Here is a 19,765-nt window from a genome sequence, read left to right as displayed (position 1 = left end):
CTAATTTTTTAAAACCTTAGCATGAAATGTTTTTGAAAAATTTGGGGTGTTACAGTGCTTAACCTCTTTCTCAAATTCCTCCTTTGTTCATGGTGTTTGTGAACCATTTGAGGCATCACACTTGAGGTGCTAAGCTCTTGAAAGTCCAACAACTACAAGCTACAAATAAGAGGTATTGTTCTAACTAGATTTTATGATTCATGTACCAAAATTGTATGCTAGTTGTAGGCTTCATGCTTTGGAAATTTTATTGCATATATAAGTTCAGAAAACTTAGATCCAAAGCTATTAGGGTTGTATGTGCACCATAGGAGTGTTATAGTACTTAAAAACCAACATGGGTTAGGTGTAATATTTACATAATCACACTAGTTTGAGATACCCGATGGATAAGCCAAATGTCACACCCCGCTAAAGCGGAAACACGAGGCGTGGCGGTATAATGGGTTTCATAGCAAAAGTTAAAAGACAACACCAACCATAGTATTAAAAATCATTACAAATTTACAATGGGTTTGAACAAATTTTAAAAGAAATTACAATGTAAATTGAAATACAACACATGCGAATGCTCCTAACAGTGATGTGTCCCTAAGTGCCACTTACACGATGATTCCTGAAAACGCATGTAAAACGAGCGTCAACTATAAAAATAGTTGGTGAGTACTCATACATAATAATAATAATAATAATAATAATAATAATAATAATAATAATAATAATAATAATAATAATAACAATAATAATAATAATAATATTGGTTTCATGAATCGAAATCAAAGTTTTGATAAAAGTTTCCATAAATAGAAATATATTGTTAAAATGAGTAAATAAGTTTGTATAAACAAAGTTCGTTGTCATCATGAGAGATAAAGTATGTTGCCCAAATGAGATGCAACGTTCATATTCTCATGGGAAATAAAGTTTGTTACTAAAACGAGTAAACAAGTTTCATTGCTATAATGAGCAATCAAGTTTGTTGCTACAAGGAGCAAACAAGTTTGTTACTATAAGGAGCAACCAAGTTCGTTGCTAAAATAAGTAAATAAGTATTTAGTAACAAAAGTTCGTTGTTATAATGAGATACAAATTTTATTGCTATAATAAGTAACGAGTTTGTATGTGTATGAGCAAACAATGAGTTCCCAACCAAGCCTATGACTGATACCCTATCAAGATCTATGCTTATCGTTCCATAGATTATATGGTATCATGTACTCAAGCAATCGGGTGAGTGAGGAGTTATCAATTCCTAATAGCGCTATCCATAATGACCATTGGCTCAAAGAGTTAATGGATGGAGTAAAGTGTAAAGGGAACGGACTTAAGACGATAAGGCCTCATGTTTCGTGTTGCATAGATATACATAGAGAAATATAGCAATAAAATAGAAATCAAGTTTGATACAAATCAATTTAAATACAACTAACATATAATAGTTTTTCGGACATGCTTTTCCACCCCAAAACATAAAAACCGAAAATAGGGGTGTCGTGAATACTCACAATACATTGAGATGATGCAAATGGTGCATTGAACTATGGTCCACTTGTAAAAATGGATTTATAAACTGTTTAACCCAATTTTATAATTTTTGTGCATTTATTCTAATAAAATATGAAATAAATAGAATACAGTTTCCAAAATTGTCCAAACTTTTAGTATTACCGTTATAAACATTCTTAAGCAGGGAAAAAAATAAAAATAGATTTCTAAACTGTTTAACCTGATTTTATGATTTTTGTTCATTTATTCTAATAAAAATTGAAATAAATAGAAAACTGTTTCCAAAATTGCCAAAACTTTTTGTAACACTGTTATTATACATGTAGAATATGTGAAAAATATAAAAGATATTTTTCAATTTGTCTTGCTATTTTTCTTTGTTTTATCATCTTAAATAATCATTAATTGGAGAATAATTATTAAGTGTTTTGAGGCTGTTCGAGGAGCGCTATTTGGTGGACTTGGTTCCCATACCATTACGTGGGAACAAGGTCATCATTGGTATGGACTGGTTGAGCCCTAATGGAGCAGTGATTGACTGCGCGCAACAGTTGGTTCGGTTTAGGACCCCAAGTGGGGGAGAGCTGGTGATTCAGGGTGAGAGGCCACATCACGGACCAGCTTTATGCTCAACAGTGAGGGCTAGGTGCTACCTTCAGCAGGTTTGCGACAGATATGTTGCCTATATCATGGATACCCAAGATGAGGGTAAGGCGACCGTGAGTGATGTGTCAGTGGTGCGAGAGTACCCGGATGTATTTCCAGAGGATTTAACACGAATACCTTCGGAGAGACAGATAGAGTTTAGGATCTACCTAGTCCCGGGTGCGGCTCCGATAGCCAAGGCCTCGTATCGATTGGCACCTCCCGAGATGCAGGTGTTGTCTACACAGTTGTAGGAGCTGTTAGACAAGGGATTCATCAGATCAAGTAGTTTACCCTGGGGAGCCCCAATCTTGTTTGTAAAGAAGAATGATGGGTCGCATCGGATGTGTATAGATTACTGGGAGCTGAACAAGGTCACGGTGAAGAACCGTTACCCACTCCTGAGGATTGATAACCTTTTCGACCAACTTCAGGGGGCATCTTGGTTTTCCAACATAGATTTGCTATCGTGCTACCATCAGATGAGGGTCAGAGACGAGGATATACAAAAGACTGCTTTTCGGACTCGCTATGGCCACTACGAGTTCGTTGTAATGCCTTTCGGGCTCACCAATCATCCTACCACATTCATGGTCCTTATGAACCGTGTATGCAGACTGATGTTGGATCGGTCTGTGATAGTTTTCATTGAAGACATCTTGGTTTACTCCAAGACGCAGGAGCAACATGATGAACACTTGCGGGAGGTGTTAGATACCCTGAGGAGGGAGAGCTTGTTTGCCAAATTCTCCAAGTGCGAGTTTTGGTTGCGCGAGGTGCAGTTTCTTGGGCACCTTGTCAACTAGAACGAGATTTTTGTGGACCCGACCAAGGTGGAGGCCGTGATGATGGGAGGTTCCAAAGTCTCTATTTGAGATTTATAGTTTCCTGGGATTGGCTGGCTAATACCAGAGATTCATTCAAGATTTCTCCAAGATAGCCGTACCCTTGACCTGGCCGATGAAGAAAGCTATTGTATTTCGCTGGGGGCCTGAGCAACAGGCAACATTTGAGACATTGAGACAGATATTGTTCGAGGCGCCGATTATAGCCCTACCTGAGGGCGTGGAGGATTTTGTAGTGTACTGTGATACGTCCATTTCGGGTATGGGCGCAGTACTGATGCAGAGAGGACATGTCATTGCATACGCTTCGAGGCAGCTAAAGCCTCACGAGGCGAACTACCAGGTGCATGATATGGAGTTGGGGGCAGTCGTCTTCGCCCTCAACATTTGGGGACATTACCTTTATGGGGTCCGTTATACCATTTACACGGACGAAAAGAGTTTGAGGTACCTCATGGATCAACCGAATCTGAACATGAGGCAGCGTCGGTGGCTAGATGTGATAAAGGATTACGATTGTGAGATCCTCTACTGGTGGGCGTCGAGACCACCAAATAAAAAAAACCTTAATACGACAACATACAAAATTAAATTGTAGTAGTGGTAATAGGGATCGAATCCAAAGGGATTGGTTCGAATCAAATCTATGCATTCAGTTTCTACGAAATAAAAAAAATATAAAATGATATGGGGGTTTTCAAAACGTTAAATGCGATAAAAACTATTTCACAAAAATAACAAAAATGGAAAAATACAAAACCTATAAAATAAAACGTTCCAATATCAGGATAAATCACAAGTTGAATTATTTGACTAATAATCATAATTTTGTGGTGCAATGAGTTTAATGGATACTAATTTGGCTATAGCAATCTAAGAAGCTTAAGATCACCTAGATTTTTCTTAGTTAATACAATGGTTAGAGAAGCTCATAACACATTTTTTTAGTTAAAGTCATAATTTCCATGAAGCATGTAATTAATGAAAATTAACTAGCATTAAGATTTAAAAGTCACCAAATCCAAGAGGAGTCAAAATGCTTTCACTACCATGTTGGAGAAAATATTTTCATGATTGTGTGAAAGAAACACAATCACAAAAACCATTTGTTGCTTGTTAATTTGAAGATCTATTACGTAATCAAGAAATTAACCAACTAATTAAACATTCACATATCTAAACTCATGATTAAAGATATATGAACATAAATAGATGTTTTACTAGAAAATATTCTATAGCATACCATTAAAACCATACAAAACTATTCCTAATCAATTAATTATTCCATAGATTCACCCAATATTGGAAATAAAAACTAACTACAAAATAATAATAACAATAAAAAAGATAGAAGTTATACCAATACCGATTACGAAACGAAGATGACAAAGCTTCTTGAAATCGTCACTTCTTGTTGCTCCAAAAACTCCATCCATAATCCAAATATTAATACAAAAATTAACCTAATCTAATTACAAAGATAAATGACTCATTAGCAAATTATGATTGTAAATCATAATTACAATGTTCCAAAAATAAGAAAAATAAAGGAGGAGTTAACACAGAAGAGAGAGTGAACTCTCCACTTGCACCGTATCCTCCTCCCTACTGCCGGCGAATTGAAAATGTGATGCAATTTCTTTCTTTCTATTTGCTGCGTTTTTGCCCTACCCCACACAAAAAATGTGGGCCAATTAAATTGTAATGGGCTGCTAAATAAATCACCAAAGTGGACTCACATTGTGAGCATGTCGTAACTTTTCTTTCCGGCCCAAATAAAATATGATGATGCCTGTATATTGGACTTCATGTATTGGGCTTTTTGATGCTGGCAGCTTTGTGTCCTGATGTTCACAAGGACAAAAACTATATCAAAACTAGTGCGAATCCATTTCTTTTTGACGAGGTCGAATATTGATTAGTTATGAAGACTCCTGTAAATTTTCAGCTCAATCGGACGTCGTTTGCCCCTCCGTCTGATCGCTTGAAGAAAGGCACGCAAAGCTGTCAAAATCCGAAAAATTAATTTATATCGCTTTGTTTTTCTTTTCGCTTCCGGATTTTGCTACGTGATTTCAATCTTGGTTGCAAGGCATTCGATATGGCTTCAACGATGCTCCGAAATACCATCTTGCTCGTACAAATCTGCACAAAAATAAATTAAACGAGTAAAAATATTCAAAACAATAAATCTAACGATTTAATGCAAAAAGAATATTAAAAATGCTAAAAGTAAAAGAAAATGATTGCTAAAATATATACAAAAAATCAAGTTATCATCTACCATCCGGGGAAGGCCAATGTGGTGGTTGATGCTCTAAGCCGCAAGGCTGCCCCGATTAGAGACTTTTTCCTTCGGATGACAATAGTGACTCCACTGTTAGAGTAGACCCGAGAGGCCCAACAGGAGGCTATGAAGGAGGACCATCGGAAGAGTGAGCGTATAGTAGGGCAGGTTTCCTCCTTCGACTATGACAGCCATGAGTTATTAACTTTGCGCCGTAGGGTGTGGGTTCCGTATCATGGAGGTGTGAGCTAGGTGCTGATGGAGGAGGCACACAACTCTAGGTTTTCTATTCATCCTGGGGCGACGAAGATGTACAGAGATCTTCGTCCTGATTACCGGTGGCCCTGTATGAAGCTGGATGTAGCTTGGTACGCCAAGAGATGCCTGACATGTAGAAAGGTCAAGGCCGAGCACCAGAGGCCTCATGGCAAGACACAGCCATTGGATATCCCTATGTGGAAATGGGAAGATATTACCATGGATTTCATCACAAAGCTTCCCAGGACCGCACGAGGGGTGGATTCGATTTGGGTCATCGTGGATCGATTGACCAAGAGTGCTCATTTCATCCCGACCCAGGAGAGTATCTTGGACGAGAAGTTGGCCAATATCTACATTTGAGAGGTAGTAGCTCGACACGGAGTGCCAGTCTCCATGATTTCAGACAGAGACATGCGGTTCACTTCCAGATTCTAGAAGAAGTTTCACGACGAGATGGGTACTCGTCTGCACTTCAGTACTACTTTTCACCCGTAGACGGATGGTCAGAGTGAGCGAACCATCCAGAACTTGGAGGATATGCTCCAGGCGTGTGTCGTGGATTTCAGTGGTAGCTGGGATACCTATCTTCCATTGGTCAAGTTCTCTTACAACAACAACTACCATGCGAGTATTGATCATCCTCCCTTCGAGTTGTTGTACGGGAGGAAGTGCAGAACCCCGATATGCTGGGGTGAGGTTAGACAGAGGGTCATGGGGAGTACCGAACTGGTACTCAAGACGACAGAGAGGATCCAACATGTTTGGAGTAGGCTCCAGACTGCTCAGAGTCAGCAGAAAAGTTATGTCGACAAGCGCCATTCGGACTTGGAATTCCAGGTCGGGGATATGGATCTTCTGAAAGTCTCACCTTGGAAAGGTGTCATTCGGTTCAGGAAGCGGGGCAAGTTGGGCCCTAGATACATTGGTCCTTTCAGAGTTGCAGCCCGGGTGGGCAAGGTGGCGTATAGGCTGGATATGCCAGCCGAGCTTAGCCAGATTCACAGTACTTTCCACGTCTCCCAGATGTGGAAGTGCCTGGTAGACGACTCTACGGTGGTGCCTATGGAGGATATTCAGGTGGATGACAGCTTGAACTACATCGAGCGATCGATAGCCATTCTAGATAGGAAGATGAAGGCATTGAGGAACAAGGAGGTAGATCTGGTGAAGGTAAAGTGGCAGCACCGCAAGGGCTCGGAATGGACTTGGGAGCCGGAGGATGATATGAAAGAGAACTACCCCAAGTTATTTTCAGCAGGAGCAACGGACTTCGAGGAAGAAGTATAATTCAAGTGGGGGAGAATTATAACATCCAGGAATTTCCAGGTATTTAATATTGTTATCCTAATTAAATTGTAGAATTGTTTGGTTTGGGCTTGACCTTTGGTGTCACACCCCCAAACCAGAACGGCGGAAACGTTCGAGGGCAGATGACATCATTGTACAGTATCACAACAAATGTAAAATAGTAAAACAAGCAACCACATCCACACATTAATATTTTAGTGTTTATATTGTGTTCAAATCACACATGATAGACTCCAAAAGTAAATAACAAAAACAAAGACTTAAAGCTACTATGCTCTGTCTTCACAAAATCTACGCATGTACCTATCTACTATTTATCCTGAGAATACAAGCGATTTTGAAAGTGTATCAACATTTAAGTTGGTGAGTTCATAAGCATTTTTGTGTTCAAAAGGTACATTCTTTATTCTTTGAAAGTGTTACGGTGTTTCTCTAGAAAATCCTATATTTTCTTATTAGTTGGATGGGATGTAGTCTTAGTACCTTAAGACAAAAATTGTATAAGTTCTTCTATTTAAAGAATGATGCTTTGAAATAAATAATCTCATTTGTTTCCAGAAAGTTAAATTGTAAATTGTTTACCTGTAAAAAGATGATGTTTATCCCGGAAAATCCTATATTTTCCATGAGTTGAGTTGTAGTCTAATATGAAACAAGATCGAAAAGTGTAAGTAAATATGTCATACTTAGCTTGAATAACTTATAGTTTTATTATGCAATAAAACTAGTTGAAAATGTGTTTACTCTAGATTCTGAATGTGATAATAATACCTTATTAGGATTACTTAATACAAATGAGTTATATAAAAAAAATAACCATAAAGATTCTACTCCTTAAGTTTATTTGAGAAGCATATTACTACGTGCATGATTCATTGTTTCCATGTGCGAGTTCTTATAACCATACTAGACGTCAGTACCGATGTTGACATTTGTCACCCCGGGGACTGTAGCTAATAATTAGGTTGCAAAATTGTCAGTTCTGTATAGATCTATACACAAATATCAAGCTCTCCCTACGGGAGACTCTGGTTATAAGTGAGGACTTTCGTTGGGTACTACGCAAACCCATTGTCTCGCAAAATGTAATACTAACAACGAGTTCACGAGTAATACAGTGAAAAATCTTTTAGTAAATAAAAATACTAATCTTTATTTATACCTATTTACGATAAAAGAGTGGATTGACTCATAAATTATACTTAATATAATTTATATGCTTGTTTTCATATCGTTTTTCTTTCTTAGTAAAATAACCTAAAATTTCCATAAACTATACCTATCATAGTTTATATGCATGTTATTTATGAAATAAAGCTTCGTTGTTAACAACTTTAAAAGTTTACAAGTTTGATAATAACGTTTATTTTGCGTAATCGGTATTTTCGTGAAATAAATACATAAAGTGTAAGAAAAACTTGATCAACAGCTTGTATTTTAAACATAAGATTTCTTGTATTATACTTGTATTCTCCCCCCTTAAAACTTGAAGAAAATATGAAAATATAGGGGTATGAACTCACTTGATAACTGGTGATTTGGACAACATTTCGTTTCTAGGAATGAGCTTTCTTGACGTAATTGCAAGTTTCTGGTGAAAACCGGGCTTTACTCGGGCATCACTTCAAGTGGAAAGAGGTTAGCTTCTCGGGAGCTTCGGGGCTTTGGGGTTTCGTCAGAGCTTGGATACGTAACTGGGGCGTCGGGGTAGTCTCGAGGGGCTCGGAAGTGAGAAAGTATAAGAGGAGGTTGGAAAATTGGCCCTAAAACCGGAGGCTTCACATATTATTTATAGGTTGGACTATACTCTACAACTTTTGTTTAGACTCCGTTAGCTAATTTTGACTTTATTTTTAATATTATATTTTTAACAAGATGGGACAAGAAAAATCCTTTAAAAATTCATAACTTCTTCATCCGACGTCCGTTTTTGTCTGTCTTTTTATCGTTGTACTACCATTAACGAGACCTTCAATCCTCGTTTAGGTTGCGTCGGCTAAAAATCACTCGATCTTTATTTCGAGTTTTTAGTTGTCTACCGCTAAACCAAAACTTAGAAAAATCATAACTTCCTCATACGAAGTCAGATTTGGACGTTCTTTTTATGTATGTTTATGGTTTAACGTATTCTATGACTTTCATTTAGATTGTTAAGGCTAAAAGGTATTTTATTGAAAACTCGCTTATTACGCTAAACAACGGTTTGCCGGTTTTGTCGCGGATTTTCGATTGGTCATAACTTCTTCGTCATAACTCGGATTTTAGTGTTCTTTATATTATTGGAAACCTTATTACGATCTCTACTACTGCATTCATCCCAATCATGGTTATTGAACAATTTATTTTTGACCTAAATTTAACTGGTGTTACATTATATTGACTTGAAATATCAGGTTGTTACATTTGGGCCCTTACAAGTGGGCTGAGGACACATCGTACGCGGGGCGTACAGTGCCATGTATGCTCAACGTACTCATAAGAATGGACCATGGAAGCCATGCACGTACGCCCAACGTTCCAGGAGTATGCACATCGTACGTGTGCAGATCCTTAAACCCTAAAAAATTAGGGTTTACTCCATATATAAAGAACATTACCCCTGTTTTCTTAGCCTATCTTCACCCATAGACAGCCACCACAAAAACCCTAGCTTATATTTGTGTGCCTTTGTGATTTGGAAGCCATTTGAGAGTGTTTGTGTGTTGTGTTAGTGAGAAGGGAAGAAATGAGCTTGAAGAAGAAGCAAGGATCCACCAAGAGCTTGTACATCCAGGAGTTTGGCATCACTTATGACTCTTTTGAGGTATCAAGTTCCACACTTGACTATTGTATGCTTAGATTTGTTTATGGGGGTGTTTAAGGGAACTTTTAGACTCCATTATTGAGGATTCTTGGGTATTGTTAGTTTCAGAGCATAAGAGCTGTCCTTTTGGACTCTTAGAAGCACATATGGTCATAAAAATCGGACCTTGATGGTTAAGCCACAACCATGCAAGTGCTAGTTGGTCTTAAAGCTTGTTAAAAGGACCAAAATAATGTTTTGACCCCAACCATGCATGTAAGCACATCAAGTTTGTGACTTTATGGTTTAGGAGGTCTTAAAGGACTTGGATCTACAGTTTGGACGAAAGGACTTATTGGGTTAAGTCATAAATAAAGTCCCAAGGAAGCTGGCCAGTATGCTGGGGGTACTCCCTGATACGCCGCGTGTACTGGGTCAACTCCCTGTTTTGGTCAAGGCCAGCATACGCTGGGCGTACGTGCCAGGTACGCCGCGCGTACGCATGCTGAGTGGATATATTGGGTTTTTAGGTCTTAAGAGACTAGACCTGGGCTACTGGTCCACGTGGCCCACTATGTAGCATAATTTTGGACTTAGGAAGCTAGAACTAGAGTATTGGGCCTTTTGGGCCATGATTGGACCCTTTGGAATTATTATATTTGGACTTGGAACTTTTGGACTTGTAATGGGCCCATTTGGGGGATAAGGCCCAAATTAGAAATTGGGTAATTAGTGGGCCCTTAGGGAGTCTTTGGTGGGCCATAGGAGGGCTAGGCTTAATAAGCTAGAATTGGGTCTTATGAATGTTCCCATTGGACCAAGGGGTAAAATGGTCATTTTAACCTAAGTAGTGTTATAGACTCTGATTGAGTGTTAATGTGATTATGATAGCCAGGAGTCATCGGAGCAGCTGTTAGAGACTACTTTCTGCGAGATTCGACACGCAGTTTTACAAGGTGAGTTACCTTCCAGTAGAAGTGGGTCTAAGGCCACAATGTCGACCCACTAATATGAGCTTGTAGTTAGATGATTGTCTGTGTGATAATTGTCTGGTATGCTATTGTCTTTTATGCTCTACGTGACAGTATGTTATGATTCTATGTGGTAGTAGTAGGGGGTGAAATAGTCCCTGATATCCGGTTGAAATAGACTGAAGGGGAGGCCAACACCTAGATATGCTAGACAGTTATCCAATTGAAATAGACCGAAGGGGAGACCAACACCCAGATATGTTAGACAGTTATTTGGTTGAAATAGACCGAAGGGGAGGCCGACATCCAGATATGCCTGGCTTAATATGTTATTGTATGATATGTGGTATGATGGGGGAACTCACTAAGCTTTGTGCTTACAGTTTTCAGTTGTGTTTCAGGTACCTCTTCAGCTAAGGAAAGGAGCCGACACGGTAGCAATGCATCACACACACACACGATTTCCGCACTATGATGTTCTTGGGATTGTACTCTGACACTATTATTACTCCACGACGTGTTTATGACATTTGATTTATGGGATGTTATAATATTGATGATGTTATTCAGTAAACAATTTTATAAACTACTTAATTAAAAATGAAAATTTTGATCTAGAAAATCTGGATGTTACAATTGTGTTGGTTAATTTACAAAACAACCCTTCCATCTATTTTACAATATTTAAAATGACCCCTTTCGATTTATATCATTACAAAATCCATCCCTTTAGTTTAAAATATTATGAAACGGTCCCGGTGGGTTGTTTAGCTCAAAAAGGCGTCAAGATGCGGTTTCTCACATAAAGCTCCACCAAAACAAACCTAGATTGAGATCACACATTGAATATAATTAATTAATCAATTTAAACCTATCATGGATATATAATTATCTTTTAATTAAATTTGTTATTAAATGCGTAAGGATAATTCAATTTCATTAATCTTATAATTAATTATTATCTAATCAAGATTGTCCTAAAAATTAGGATTTTATTTTAATTATCTAAGATATGCAAAATATTAGATTTTGGCAGAAATCAAATTATATAATTACCAAAAAAGTAACAACAAAAATCGGATTAGGCAGAAAATCCCAAAATTTTGGTTTTGAGTTGAACTTCATCATGACAGAGGCTCTGTCACGTCGAGAGAACATACTTTCGAAAATTTTATTTTGTTTGGTTCATTTTATGTACAAACAATGTTAGACACATCAAGACTATGATACCACTGATGAGTTTTATAGGTTACAAAAACTATGTGCTTGTGAAATTTCGCTTAACACTTAAGGGTATATGCAACCTAATGAATCTATTTCTTTAACACTTTAAATGTAACATACAATGAACAACAAAACTAACATGAACCCTAATGTGATCAAAACACAAAGTTAGGGTTATATACATCTGATTTGTTGTTGTAAACAAATCACTTAAATCCCTTGTAGTTTTTGGTATTGGAAAGCTTAGCACCAAAATGATGATGCCTCTAATGGCTCACACATAAGACGAGAAACCCTAGAACGAATATGGGAGAAGAGATATGAGAGAATTTTCATTCATATGCTTATAGGTAATGTCATGAACCAAATTTACAAGCCAATGGTTCCTATTTATAGCTTAGGTAGCGTATATGCAAAACATGATTTAAATTGATTAAATAATAAACTTAATCCTAGTTCAAATTATTTCTTTTTATGTAACCATGTGTTTTCCAAAAATCCTAGAAGAGCTACTAAAATCGTACATGCTTGGATGGTTCTAAATTGGTCTCTTTTATTTAACTATTGAATAATTACAATTCACCCTTTGCACATTTGATTAATTACAATTAATCATGAATTAATTTCTGATTAATTCTGATTAATAATTAATCAAATCTAGTTGATTTCATATTAATTTATTAATCATATAAATTAACAAATTAATTATTTAACAGTTGATCTCATATTAATTTATTGATCACATATTAAATTAATAAATCAATTATCTATTTCAAATTAATATATTAATCACATAATATATTAATAAACCATCTTCCTATAATTTCCAATTAGTTTATTAATCATATAATAATCTAATAAATTATACTTCTCTCTCCTAATATCATTTCTAACTATTTCTGGTTATGAGAGCAACCCCTAAAGGACTTTGCTTCTAATTACAAGAGCATACCAATTTAGTTATAAGCTTAGACACCTTAATCCAACACATACATGTTTGGAAATACTTTTGTGTGTTCCGAAATACCAAATTTTGATATATAATAGCCCAAGACACTAACTAAATTAATTTTGAGTTGATCCTAACACTACATTAGTTCAACTACAACATTGTCCGAAATGTGTTCTTCATGTTCCATATTTGTTCTTCATGTTCTGAATTTACCGATCTCTCACATGGATAATCTTAAAATTAAACAACTACACATATAGGAATGAAAACTTACACGTAAAACTTTCAGATCATCGGAATTGCATGACATATCTTCGTTAAGTCTTTAGTCCAAAATGTATAGAAGGAGTCGGAATGAGTTTGTTTGTGTAAAAGGAGTCGGAATGAGTTTGTTGTTTGTGATCTAGAATGTATTAGAATAAAATCTGGAATTAGGTTTTGTAGATTGTGTTTCGGAACATGTCGGACCAGAATGAATATTCTGGAATGTGTTAAATAGGTCTGTCTGGATCCACATAGTATGAAATGGTCTTAGAAAGTGTCTATTCCTTAGAAGATGGTTATTTTACCAAAAAAAATTAAAAAAAAAGTTCAAATTGGTTGTTTTTTTTTAAACCAATATAAAAGTAGTTAGTTTCCTTAATTTTCCTTAAAAAGTGTTTATCATCCTTTCTAATAAATAAAAGTTTTTTTTGCCACTTGTCAATCTCTCATAAATTTTGACAATTGTTATTTTATGGTATTTTTGAAAATAAAAAATATTATTCACTTGTCAATTTTTGATTTGTTTCAATTTTTAAAATTAAAGTCATAATTTATATATGTAAAGTATTAAATATAATATATATGAAATTAAATTGCAATGAATATGTTTCTTTGTTTCTTATTTTAAAGTTTTACATTAAAAAAAATTTACTGCTTATATTTTAATGTGTAATTTTTTTTTAAATTAATCCGTAAAATATTTGGGTCTCAACTAGTAGTAAGATAAAAAAAAACGAAAGGAAGGATGTTACTTATTAATAACAAGTCTTGTTTAAAGAGATGTTAGCAACGATTTCCGAGTTTTCTGCTAAGATATAGTATATAATTTAATACTTTTTGAAAAATATTTATCGATTCATAGTCCTTCACAATTTAATCACCACTTGCTTTTTTTTTTAATAGTTAAGATACCATGACAAAGATATGTATTATTTTATTTTATTTTGTTTTTTGATAATTTTAGTTATAGTGTCTGCGATACATGCCACGGGCCCACCTCCTTCAGCAACATCTCCTGCGAGATACATTGATGAACAACGTTTCTGGCAAAATAACTCACTCGCCTACCTCATTAAACTTAGTGTCCTCTCATCTCTATGAAACCGTCATCTACAATCATTTTTATTATGTCTTGCGGACGCCACCTTCTTTATTATGTCTCGATTTGTAGCATAAAATACTTAATTTCTGGTGGTATCCTGGCCAAGCTTGACCGCTTGATCCATTTGTCTACTTTCGTTTAGAGGAAACCCATTTTTAGGTTCGGTTTAATTTATGAATTTATCAAATCTACGTGGCTTCAATTTTCTATTGCGTACTTAAGTCTAATAATGGCATTTTCCAGAAAAACGACGTGGAGAGGGACAGTCGTTAGAGAAGAATAGTATATTGTTTGACCGTATCTCAAACAACATGTTTGGTTGTATCGCTACTCCTCCCAACTGCCCGCTCGCATGGTCCGTTCAAAGGCTGACATCTTAAGATTTCATCATTTTGCTCCATGAAGTGCCATCGAATGTGGTAAAGGTGACCGGAGAGGTGGCGATACCGGTGTTGCACTTGAAGATTCTGGATCTGCAGTTGCCTGTGGATCTTAAATCGTACCGATCGAGTCCCAACAAAATCATCGTTTATATATTGCCTCTTCCGAGTTCCGAGGTATTCCTATCGTAGGTGTGGTTTGTCAATGCAAGGGATGAGAATCGGAGGGATGTTTGATCCAGTTTAACGGAAAAAATGGTCAATTATCCGTGATCGGAGACCATAAGAATTGGAGGAGAGAACAGCGAATAGATGTCTGTTTACTGGCTTTAAAAAAGAAAATAATATCTATAATTATTTTACTATTTTTTTTGTAAATATTTTTCAACCCACTATAGATTGGTAAATAGATTTTCCAGGTACTACGATTTGGTAAAAAAAAAAAAAAAAAAAAAAAAACCCGAAGGAGTGTATAACACGCACTGGTCAAAAGAAGGAAACCAGAAATTTCGAATTTGTGGACCCAAATTTGATGGGAAAAAAACATATGCCAATAATCCATGCATATGACGAAACTGATTCCTCTGACCATCAACAAGTTGCCACCTGCTCTTCTTGCTGACGATTTCATTACTACAATAAGTACAATCAACACCCCCGTTGATGTTCGAAACAGCAAATCTTTCAACGGTGGTTTCATATGTATATATGTACGTACATATATTTGATCTTTCATTTGCCTACATAAGATATGGGAAGACCACCTTGTGATGAGTCTGGTCTAAAAAAAGGTCCATGGACACCTGAAGAAGATGAAAAACTCGTTAACCACATCCAGAAACATGGTCATAGTAGCTGGAGAGCCCTTCCTAGACTTGCAGGTATGTACACATTTCCGTACTTTTCTAATTAATATCATTTCAATATGTTTCGTGTGTTTAATTTTCCAGGTCTCAATCGTTGTGGGAAGAGTTGTAGATTGCGGTGGACCAACTACTTGAGACCTGATATTAAGAGAGGGAAGTTCTCCCATGAAGAAGAGCAAACGATTCTTCATCTCCACTCAATGCTAGGGAATAAGTAAATACTAACATGCTCTCTTTCGAAATTTTAACAAATTAATTAATAGTAGTACTACTCTTGATTCTTGAACAAGCTAGTCATGTGATTGTGTTCTAATTACTTGTATGTATATATATAGGTGGTCGGCTATTGCTACTCGCTTATCAGGAAGAACAGATAACGAGATTAAGAACTATTGGAACACACATTTGAAAAAAAAGTTGATTCAGATGGGTATTGACCCAATGACGCATCGTCCATGCACAGATATCTTTGCAAGCCTCCCTCAGCTCATGGCCTTGGCCAATCTGAAGGAACTTGTCGAACACCATTCCTCCATCTCTTGGCCTTCGAATTCATCTTCCTTGGAACAACAACTCTCCATGATTGCCAAATTACAAACCGAACAAGCTGTTCATCAAATTGCCAAGATTCAGTACTTGAACAATCTCCTTCAATGTACCCCACCACTTCCCCTGCACACTGGCCTTATAAGTCATCCACCCAACATGGAAGATCTAAACTACCTCGGTCTTTATAATGGGTCGTCTTCTTCAGTTGGAATCTCAAATTTCGATGATGACCTTAATCTACCATTCTCTCACTTGCCGAACTTGCAGCCACCAGAAAATATTGTTCACTCTTGTTCCGACGATGCGTGGGTATCAAGCCGTTGTTCTTCACCGGCGGCTGTAGTTGTCCCTGTGGCTCCACCTGTCACCTCCATGACCAATAGTACTAGTGATGATGCATGTAGTTCTCCTACTACATCCCGTTGTGGAAAAGCTCCACCGCAGTTTTGGCCTGACCTCCTCCTTGAAGACCCTTTATTTCATGATATACTCTAAGAATATTTATTTAGAGAGAATGTATATATATTTAATTTGGTGTGTACCATGCATGCATCTGTGCATGTTTATCAGTTCCTGATTGGGTGGCTTGTAATTTAGAGCTTCATACTAATTTTCCTTGAATGTATTTTCATATGGCGCCGATCATATATTCAAGGAAAAGGGCTCATTTTCAGGTGTCGGCATTACGTACCTTCCTTTGCTTCGTATACATTAATTCTGGTTTACCTCTCGATGGTGGGTGTGGGACCCGTTGTTGGAGATGCCCAAGGGTGACTCATAATCCCCTTTTTTTTACAGTTAGTTTTTGTCAGGATCGAAGATGTGTTAATTAGGTATATTCTATGTAGTCTGTGAGACGCCTCATGGGGCTGCTTCTTGTGTATATGTATATAAGCTATCGTATGAATGAAATCAGTATACTTGCTACTACTTTGATGAATATTTTTGGTTCCAGCTGTTTTTTGTATTGGATAATTTAAAGTTTTCACTCAACTTGGGTAATTACTTGGATTCGTAGTTTTCTTCTTTAATTCAATATCAATCTAGAAGAAATGAAGAGTATGATGCGGAACAAAATGAACATCGTTTAAGTCACGTGATAGTGGAAAAATGAGAAACAGATGAAGAAATACATCAATTTCAAACGATATATGGTAACTTTAAGTCCGCATGGACTCACCAAGTCAAGGTGTATTTATATGTGAAACAACTATGAAAAAAAAACCTTGAAATTAATGGAAAAAATATTAGAATCATAGGGGAGGATGAAGACAGGATACGTACTGCCAGCAGAATCACAAACCAACAACTTCCAAAGATTTTTTGTTTCTCTAATATATTAGTTGCGTGTTCCAGTATGTTTTATAGGTAATAATGATAATTATTGTTAATCATTAATATCATACAAAGAAAGCAAACCAATTAAAACATTATGATGTAAAAGAAGAGAGTTGACTAAAAACATTAATGTCAAAGGACTGATGAGAGACGGGACGGAGGGACCCAAGTAGTTAGGAAACATAAGGTTTAAGAATTCAGAAATTTCCTAACTTGCCAACAACTACAAAAGGCAATAGCAATTGATAGCTACCACTTCTCCTAACCCCTACCCCAATTTATAGGTTTTCAATACTATCACTGTCCCAAAATGATTTACAATGTATAAACCAACTAAAACCATCTAAAATGATTGACAATGTATAAACCAACTAAAACCGGTCTCTTCTAAGATTGGTGGGCATATCTTACCACTGTTTTAATTTGTAAGATTGTGGGCATATCTTATCAGAGTTTTAATTTTTAACTGTCATTTTTATTTTTTGTAAAATTGGTGGGTGACATATTACTTTTACAACATTTACCTAGTACATATTTTTATGCACAAAATACTACATTTCAAGGATATATCGTGAAATGAAACCATAACGTGTGGCATGCTTACCATGATGGAACATGGCGGATCGGTGTGGTGCTTACCGCAAACTCCAGTGTCACATCACATACTGTGGCCAGGGCGGTCCAAGCCAATCTGAGGTCCGCGGCAAAATACAAAAGGATATGGAAAAAAAAGTGTCTAAAAGAATATTAACTAAAAAAATTAATAAGAAAACAGAAAATTGAAAAGATTTGATGGTAAAGATGTTGGACTTGGATAAAATGATAATTGTAAGCCACAAAAAGAAACATTTAAAAAAAATACAAAAGATAAGTAATGTTTTTACAACAAAATTTATCTTTTTTTACCAATTTAGTTGAAGACATAACATGTCTTTAGTTCAAAAAACCATTGAGTCAAGTGCACCTACTCTTAAAATACCAAAGAGAATTATAAAAAACTATCACCAAGGGCAAAATGGTAAGGACACCAACCAAATAGAATTAGGTCAGCCACCTCAACACTAGGAAATGAATTTTATGCAGGTAACTTAACATTTCAGCACATCAACAACAACGTATTAGGCCCAGCTTACCTCTTTGAACAACATCAGAGGTCAAATGGTCAATGGTAGGTAAAATACATTAGACTCCATGAAGTAACATTGTAAATGCAATTAAAGATCCACAATTGCTTTAACTTTACACAAGATATCCTGGGAACACACAACAAGAATGAATAATCTCCAAGGGCAAAATGGTCCAGACCGGAACAAAAATATAAAAACCCTCCAAAGTATGCTTTATAGGAAGGAGCTTTGTATGAGGCATTAAAATGTTGCATCAACACTAATGTAATTGAGTTAGAAGCCAAAAAATTCCCGAGTACTTTAATAAACCATCGGCTACCAATAAGGTTCATTTGTATAGCATCTTGACCCGAACTGAACAAAACATGTAGGAAGAAACGAAGACCATCTATGTAGGTAAGTAGGAATCAGAAACCAAACTGAATCAGAATTAAAGAACTTGTAGATTGATTTATCAACCAAAAACTCCAACTCGGATCAAGTAATAATGGATCTGTATGTATTAAAAAACATCACAGGAAAAGAAACAAACAAATAGAGAAACAAGATGACAAATTTTTGTTTTTTTTTCTTACATAATTATGAAACAAGGAAGATGTCATGATGAATTATTCACTTCTAGAAACTGTTGTGAAACATGTATAACGAGGGGACTTCATCAGACATTCGTGATTGCTTCTTGAGAAATGAAGCGTCATTTGTTGGAAAGCCACACTAAAAAAACATAATTATTAAAAAAATGACAAATGCAAGAATCGAACACACACATCTACCATGCAAATTTATGTGCATAACCATCTTAACTCACAGTGACTTTGTTTCCTTGCTTCATATTATATTTTATATTATCCAAAACTATATATACACACACCGATCGTTACTCATAGGGCCCCCCGATTTTGGTGAGGCCCGGAACGGTCCCCCAGCTTGTCCATGCTCTAGGGCCGGCCCTGACTGTGGTGTGTGGTATAAGATGCACCGAGGGGTCTAACACATGACTATAATTATAACTATAATTAGGTGTTAAAAAAAGCCAAATCTAAAAAGTCAAAGTGAAATTATCCGAAATTTCAGGTATCTGAAATTTCGAATATTCGAATTTTTGGAAATCGGCAATTCGGATAATCCAATTTTTTTGTATTTAGATTTGGATTGTCGTTCCATAAATTTTTGAGTATCCGATATAAAAAAATATGTATTTTTTTTATTTTTTTTAATATGTTTTTTTTTTTAATTTCAAAATTAATGTGACACTACTACAAAAAAGAGCATTACCGAAGGCCAAAATCGTCGGTAATCCATCGCTATTAGGCATTATTGATGGAATTGCAATAGACCAAAATCTATCGGTATATTCT

General features: G+C 36.2%; 1 protein-coding gene and 1 long non-coding RNA gene across 2 annotated transcripts; one reads left to right on the top strand and one right to left on the bottom strand.

Annotated features, from left to right (window-relative positions):
- Nucleotides 1-461: 461 nt before the first annotated feature.
- Nucleotides 462-4,598, bottom strand: LOC128133074 (uncharacterized). Its single transcript, XR_008231267.1, has 2 exons — nt 4,357-4,598; nt 462-616 (listed from the first exon to the last, which is right to left on the bottom strand). It is a non-coding gene; the product is annotated as an uncharacterized LOC128133074 (long non-coding RNA).
- Nucleotides 4,599-15,040: 10,442 nt separating this feature from the next.
- LOC111894050 (transcription factor MYB93) lies at nt 15,041-16,882 on the top strand. The gene is made up of 3 exons (XM_023890123.3): nt 15,041-15,408; nt 15,478-15,607; nt 15,729-16,882. The coding sequence occupies exons 1-3, from the start codon at nt 15,279-15,281 to the stop codon at nt 16,435-16,437; spliced, it is 969 nt and encodes a 322-aa protein (XP_023745891.1). The 5' UTR covers nt 15,041-15,278; the 3' UTR covers nt 16,438-16,882.
- Nucleotides 16,883-19,765: the final 2,883 nt, after the last annotated feature.

The sequence above is a fragment of the Lactuca sativa genome, chromosome 3 (assembly GCF_002870075.4).
Source record: "Lactuca sativa cultivar Salinas chromosome 3, Lsat_Salinas_v11, whole genome shotgun sequence".
NCBI classification, from domain to species: domain Eukaryota; kingdom Viridiplantae; phylum Streptophyta; class Magnoliopsida; order Asterales; family Asteraceae; genus Lactuca; species Lactuca sativa.
The sequence above is the reverse complement of the archived record's forward strand: the minus strand, read 5'-3'. Positions and strand labels throughout refer to the sequence as shown.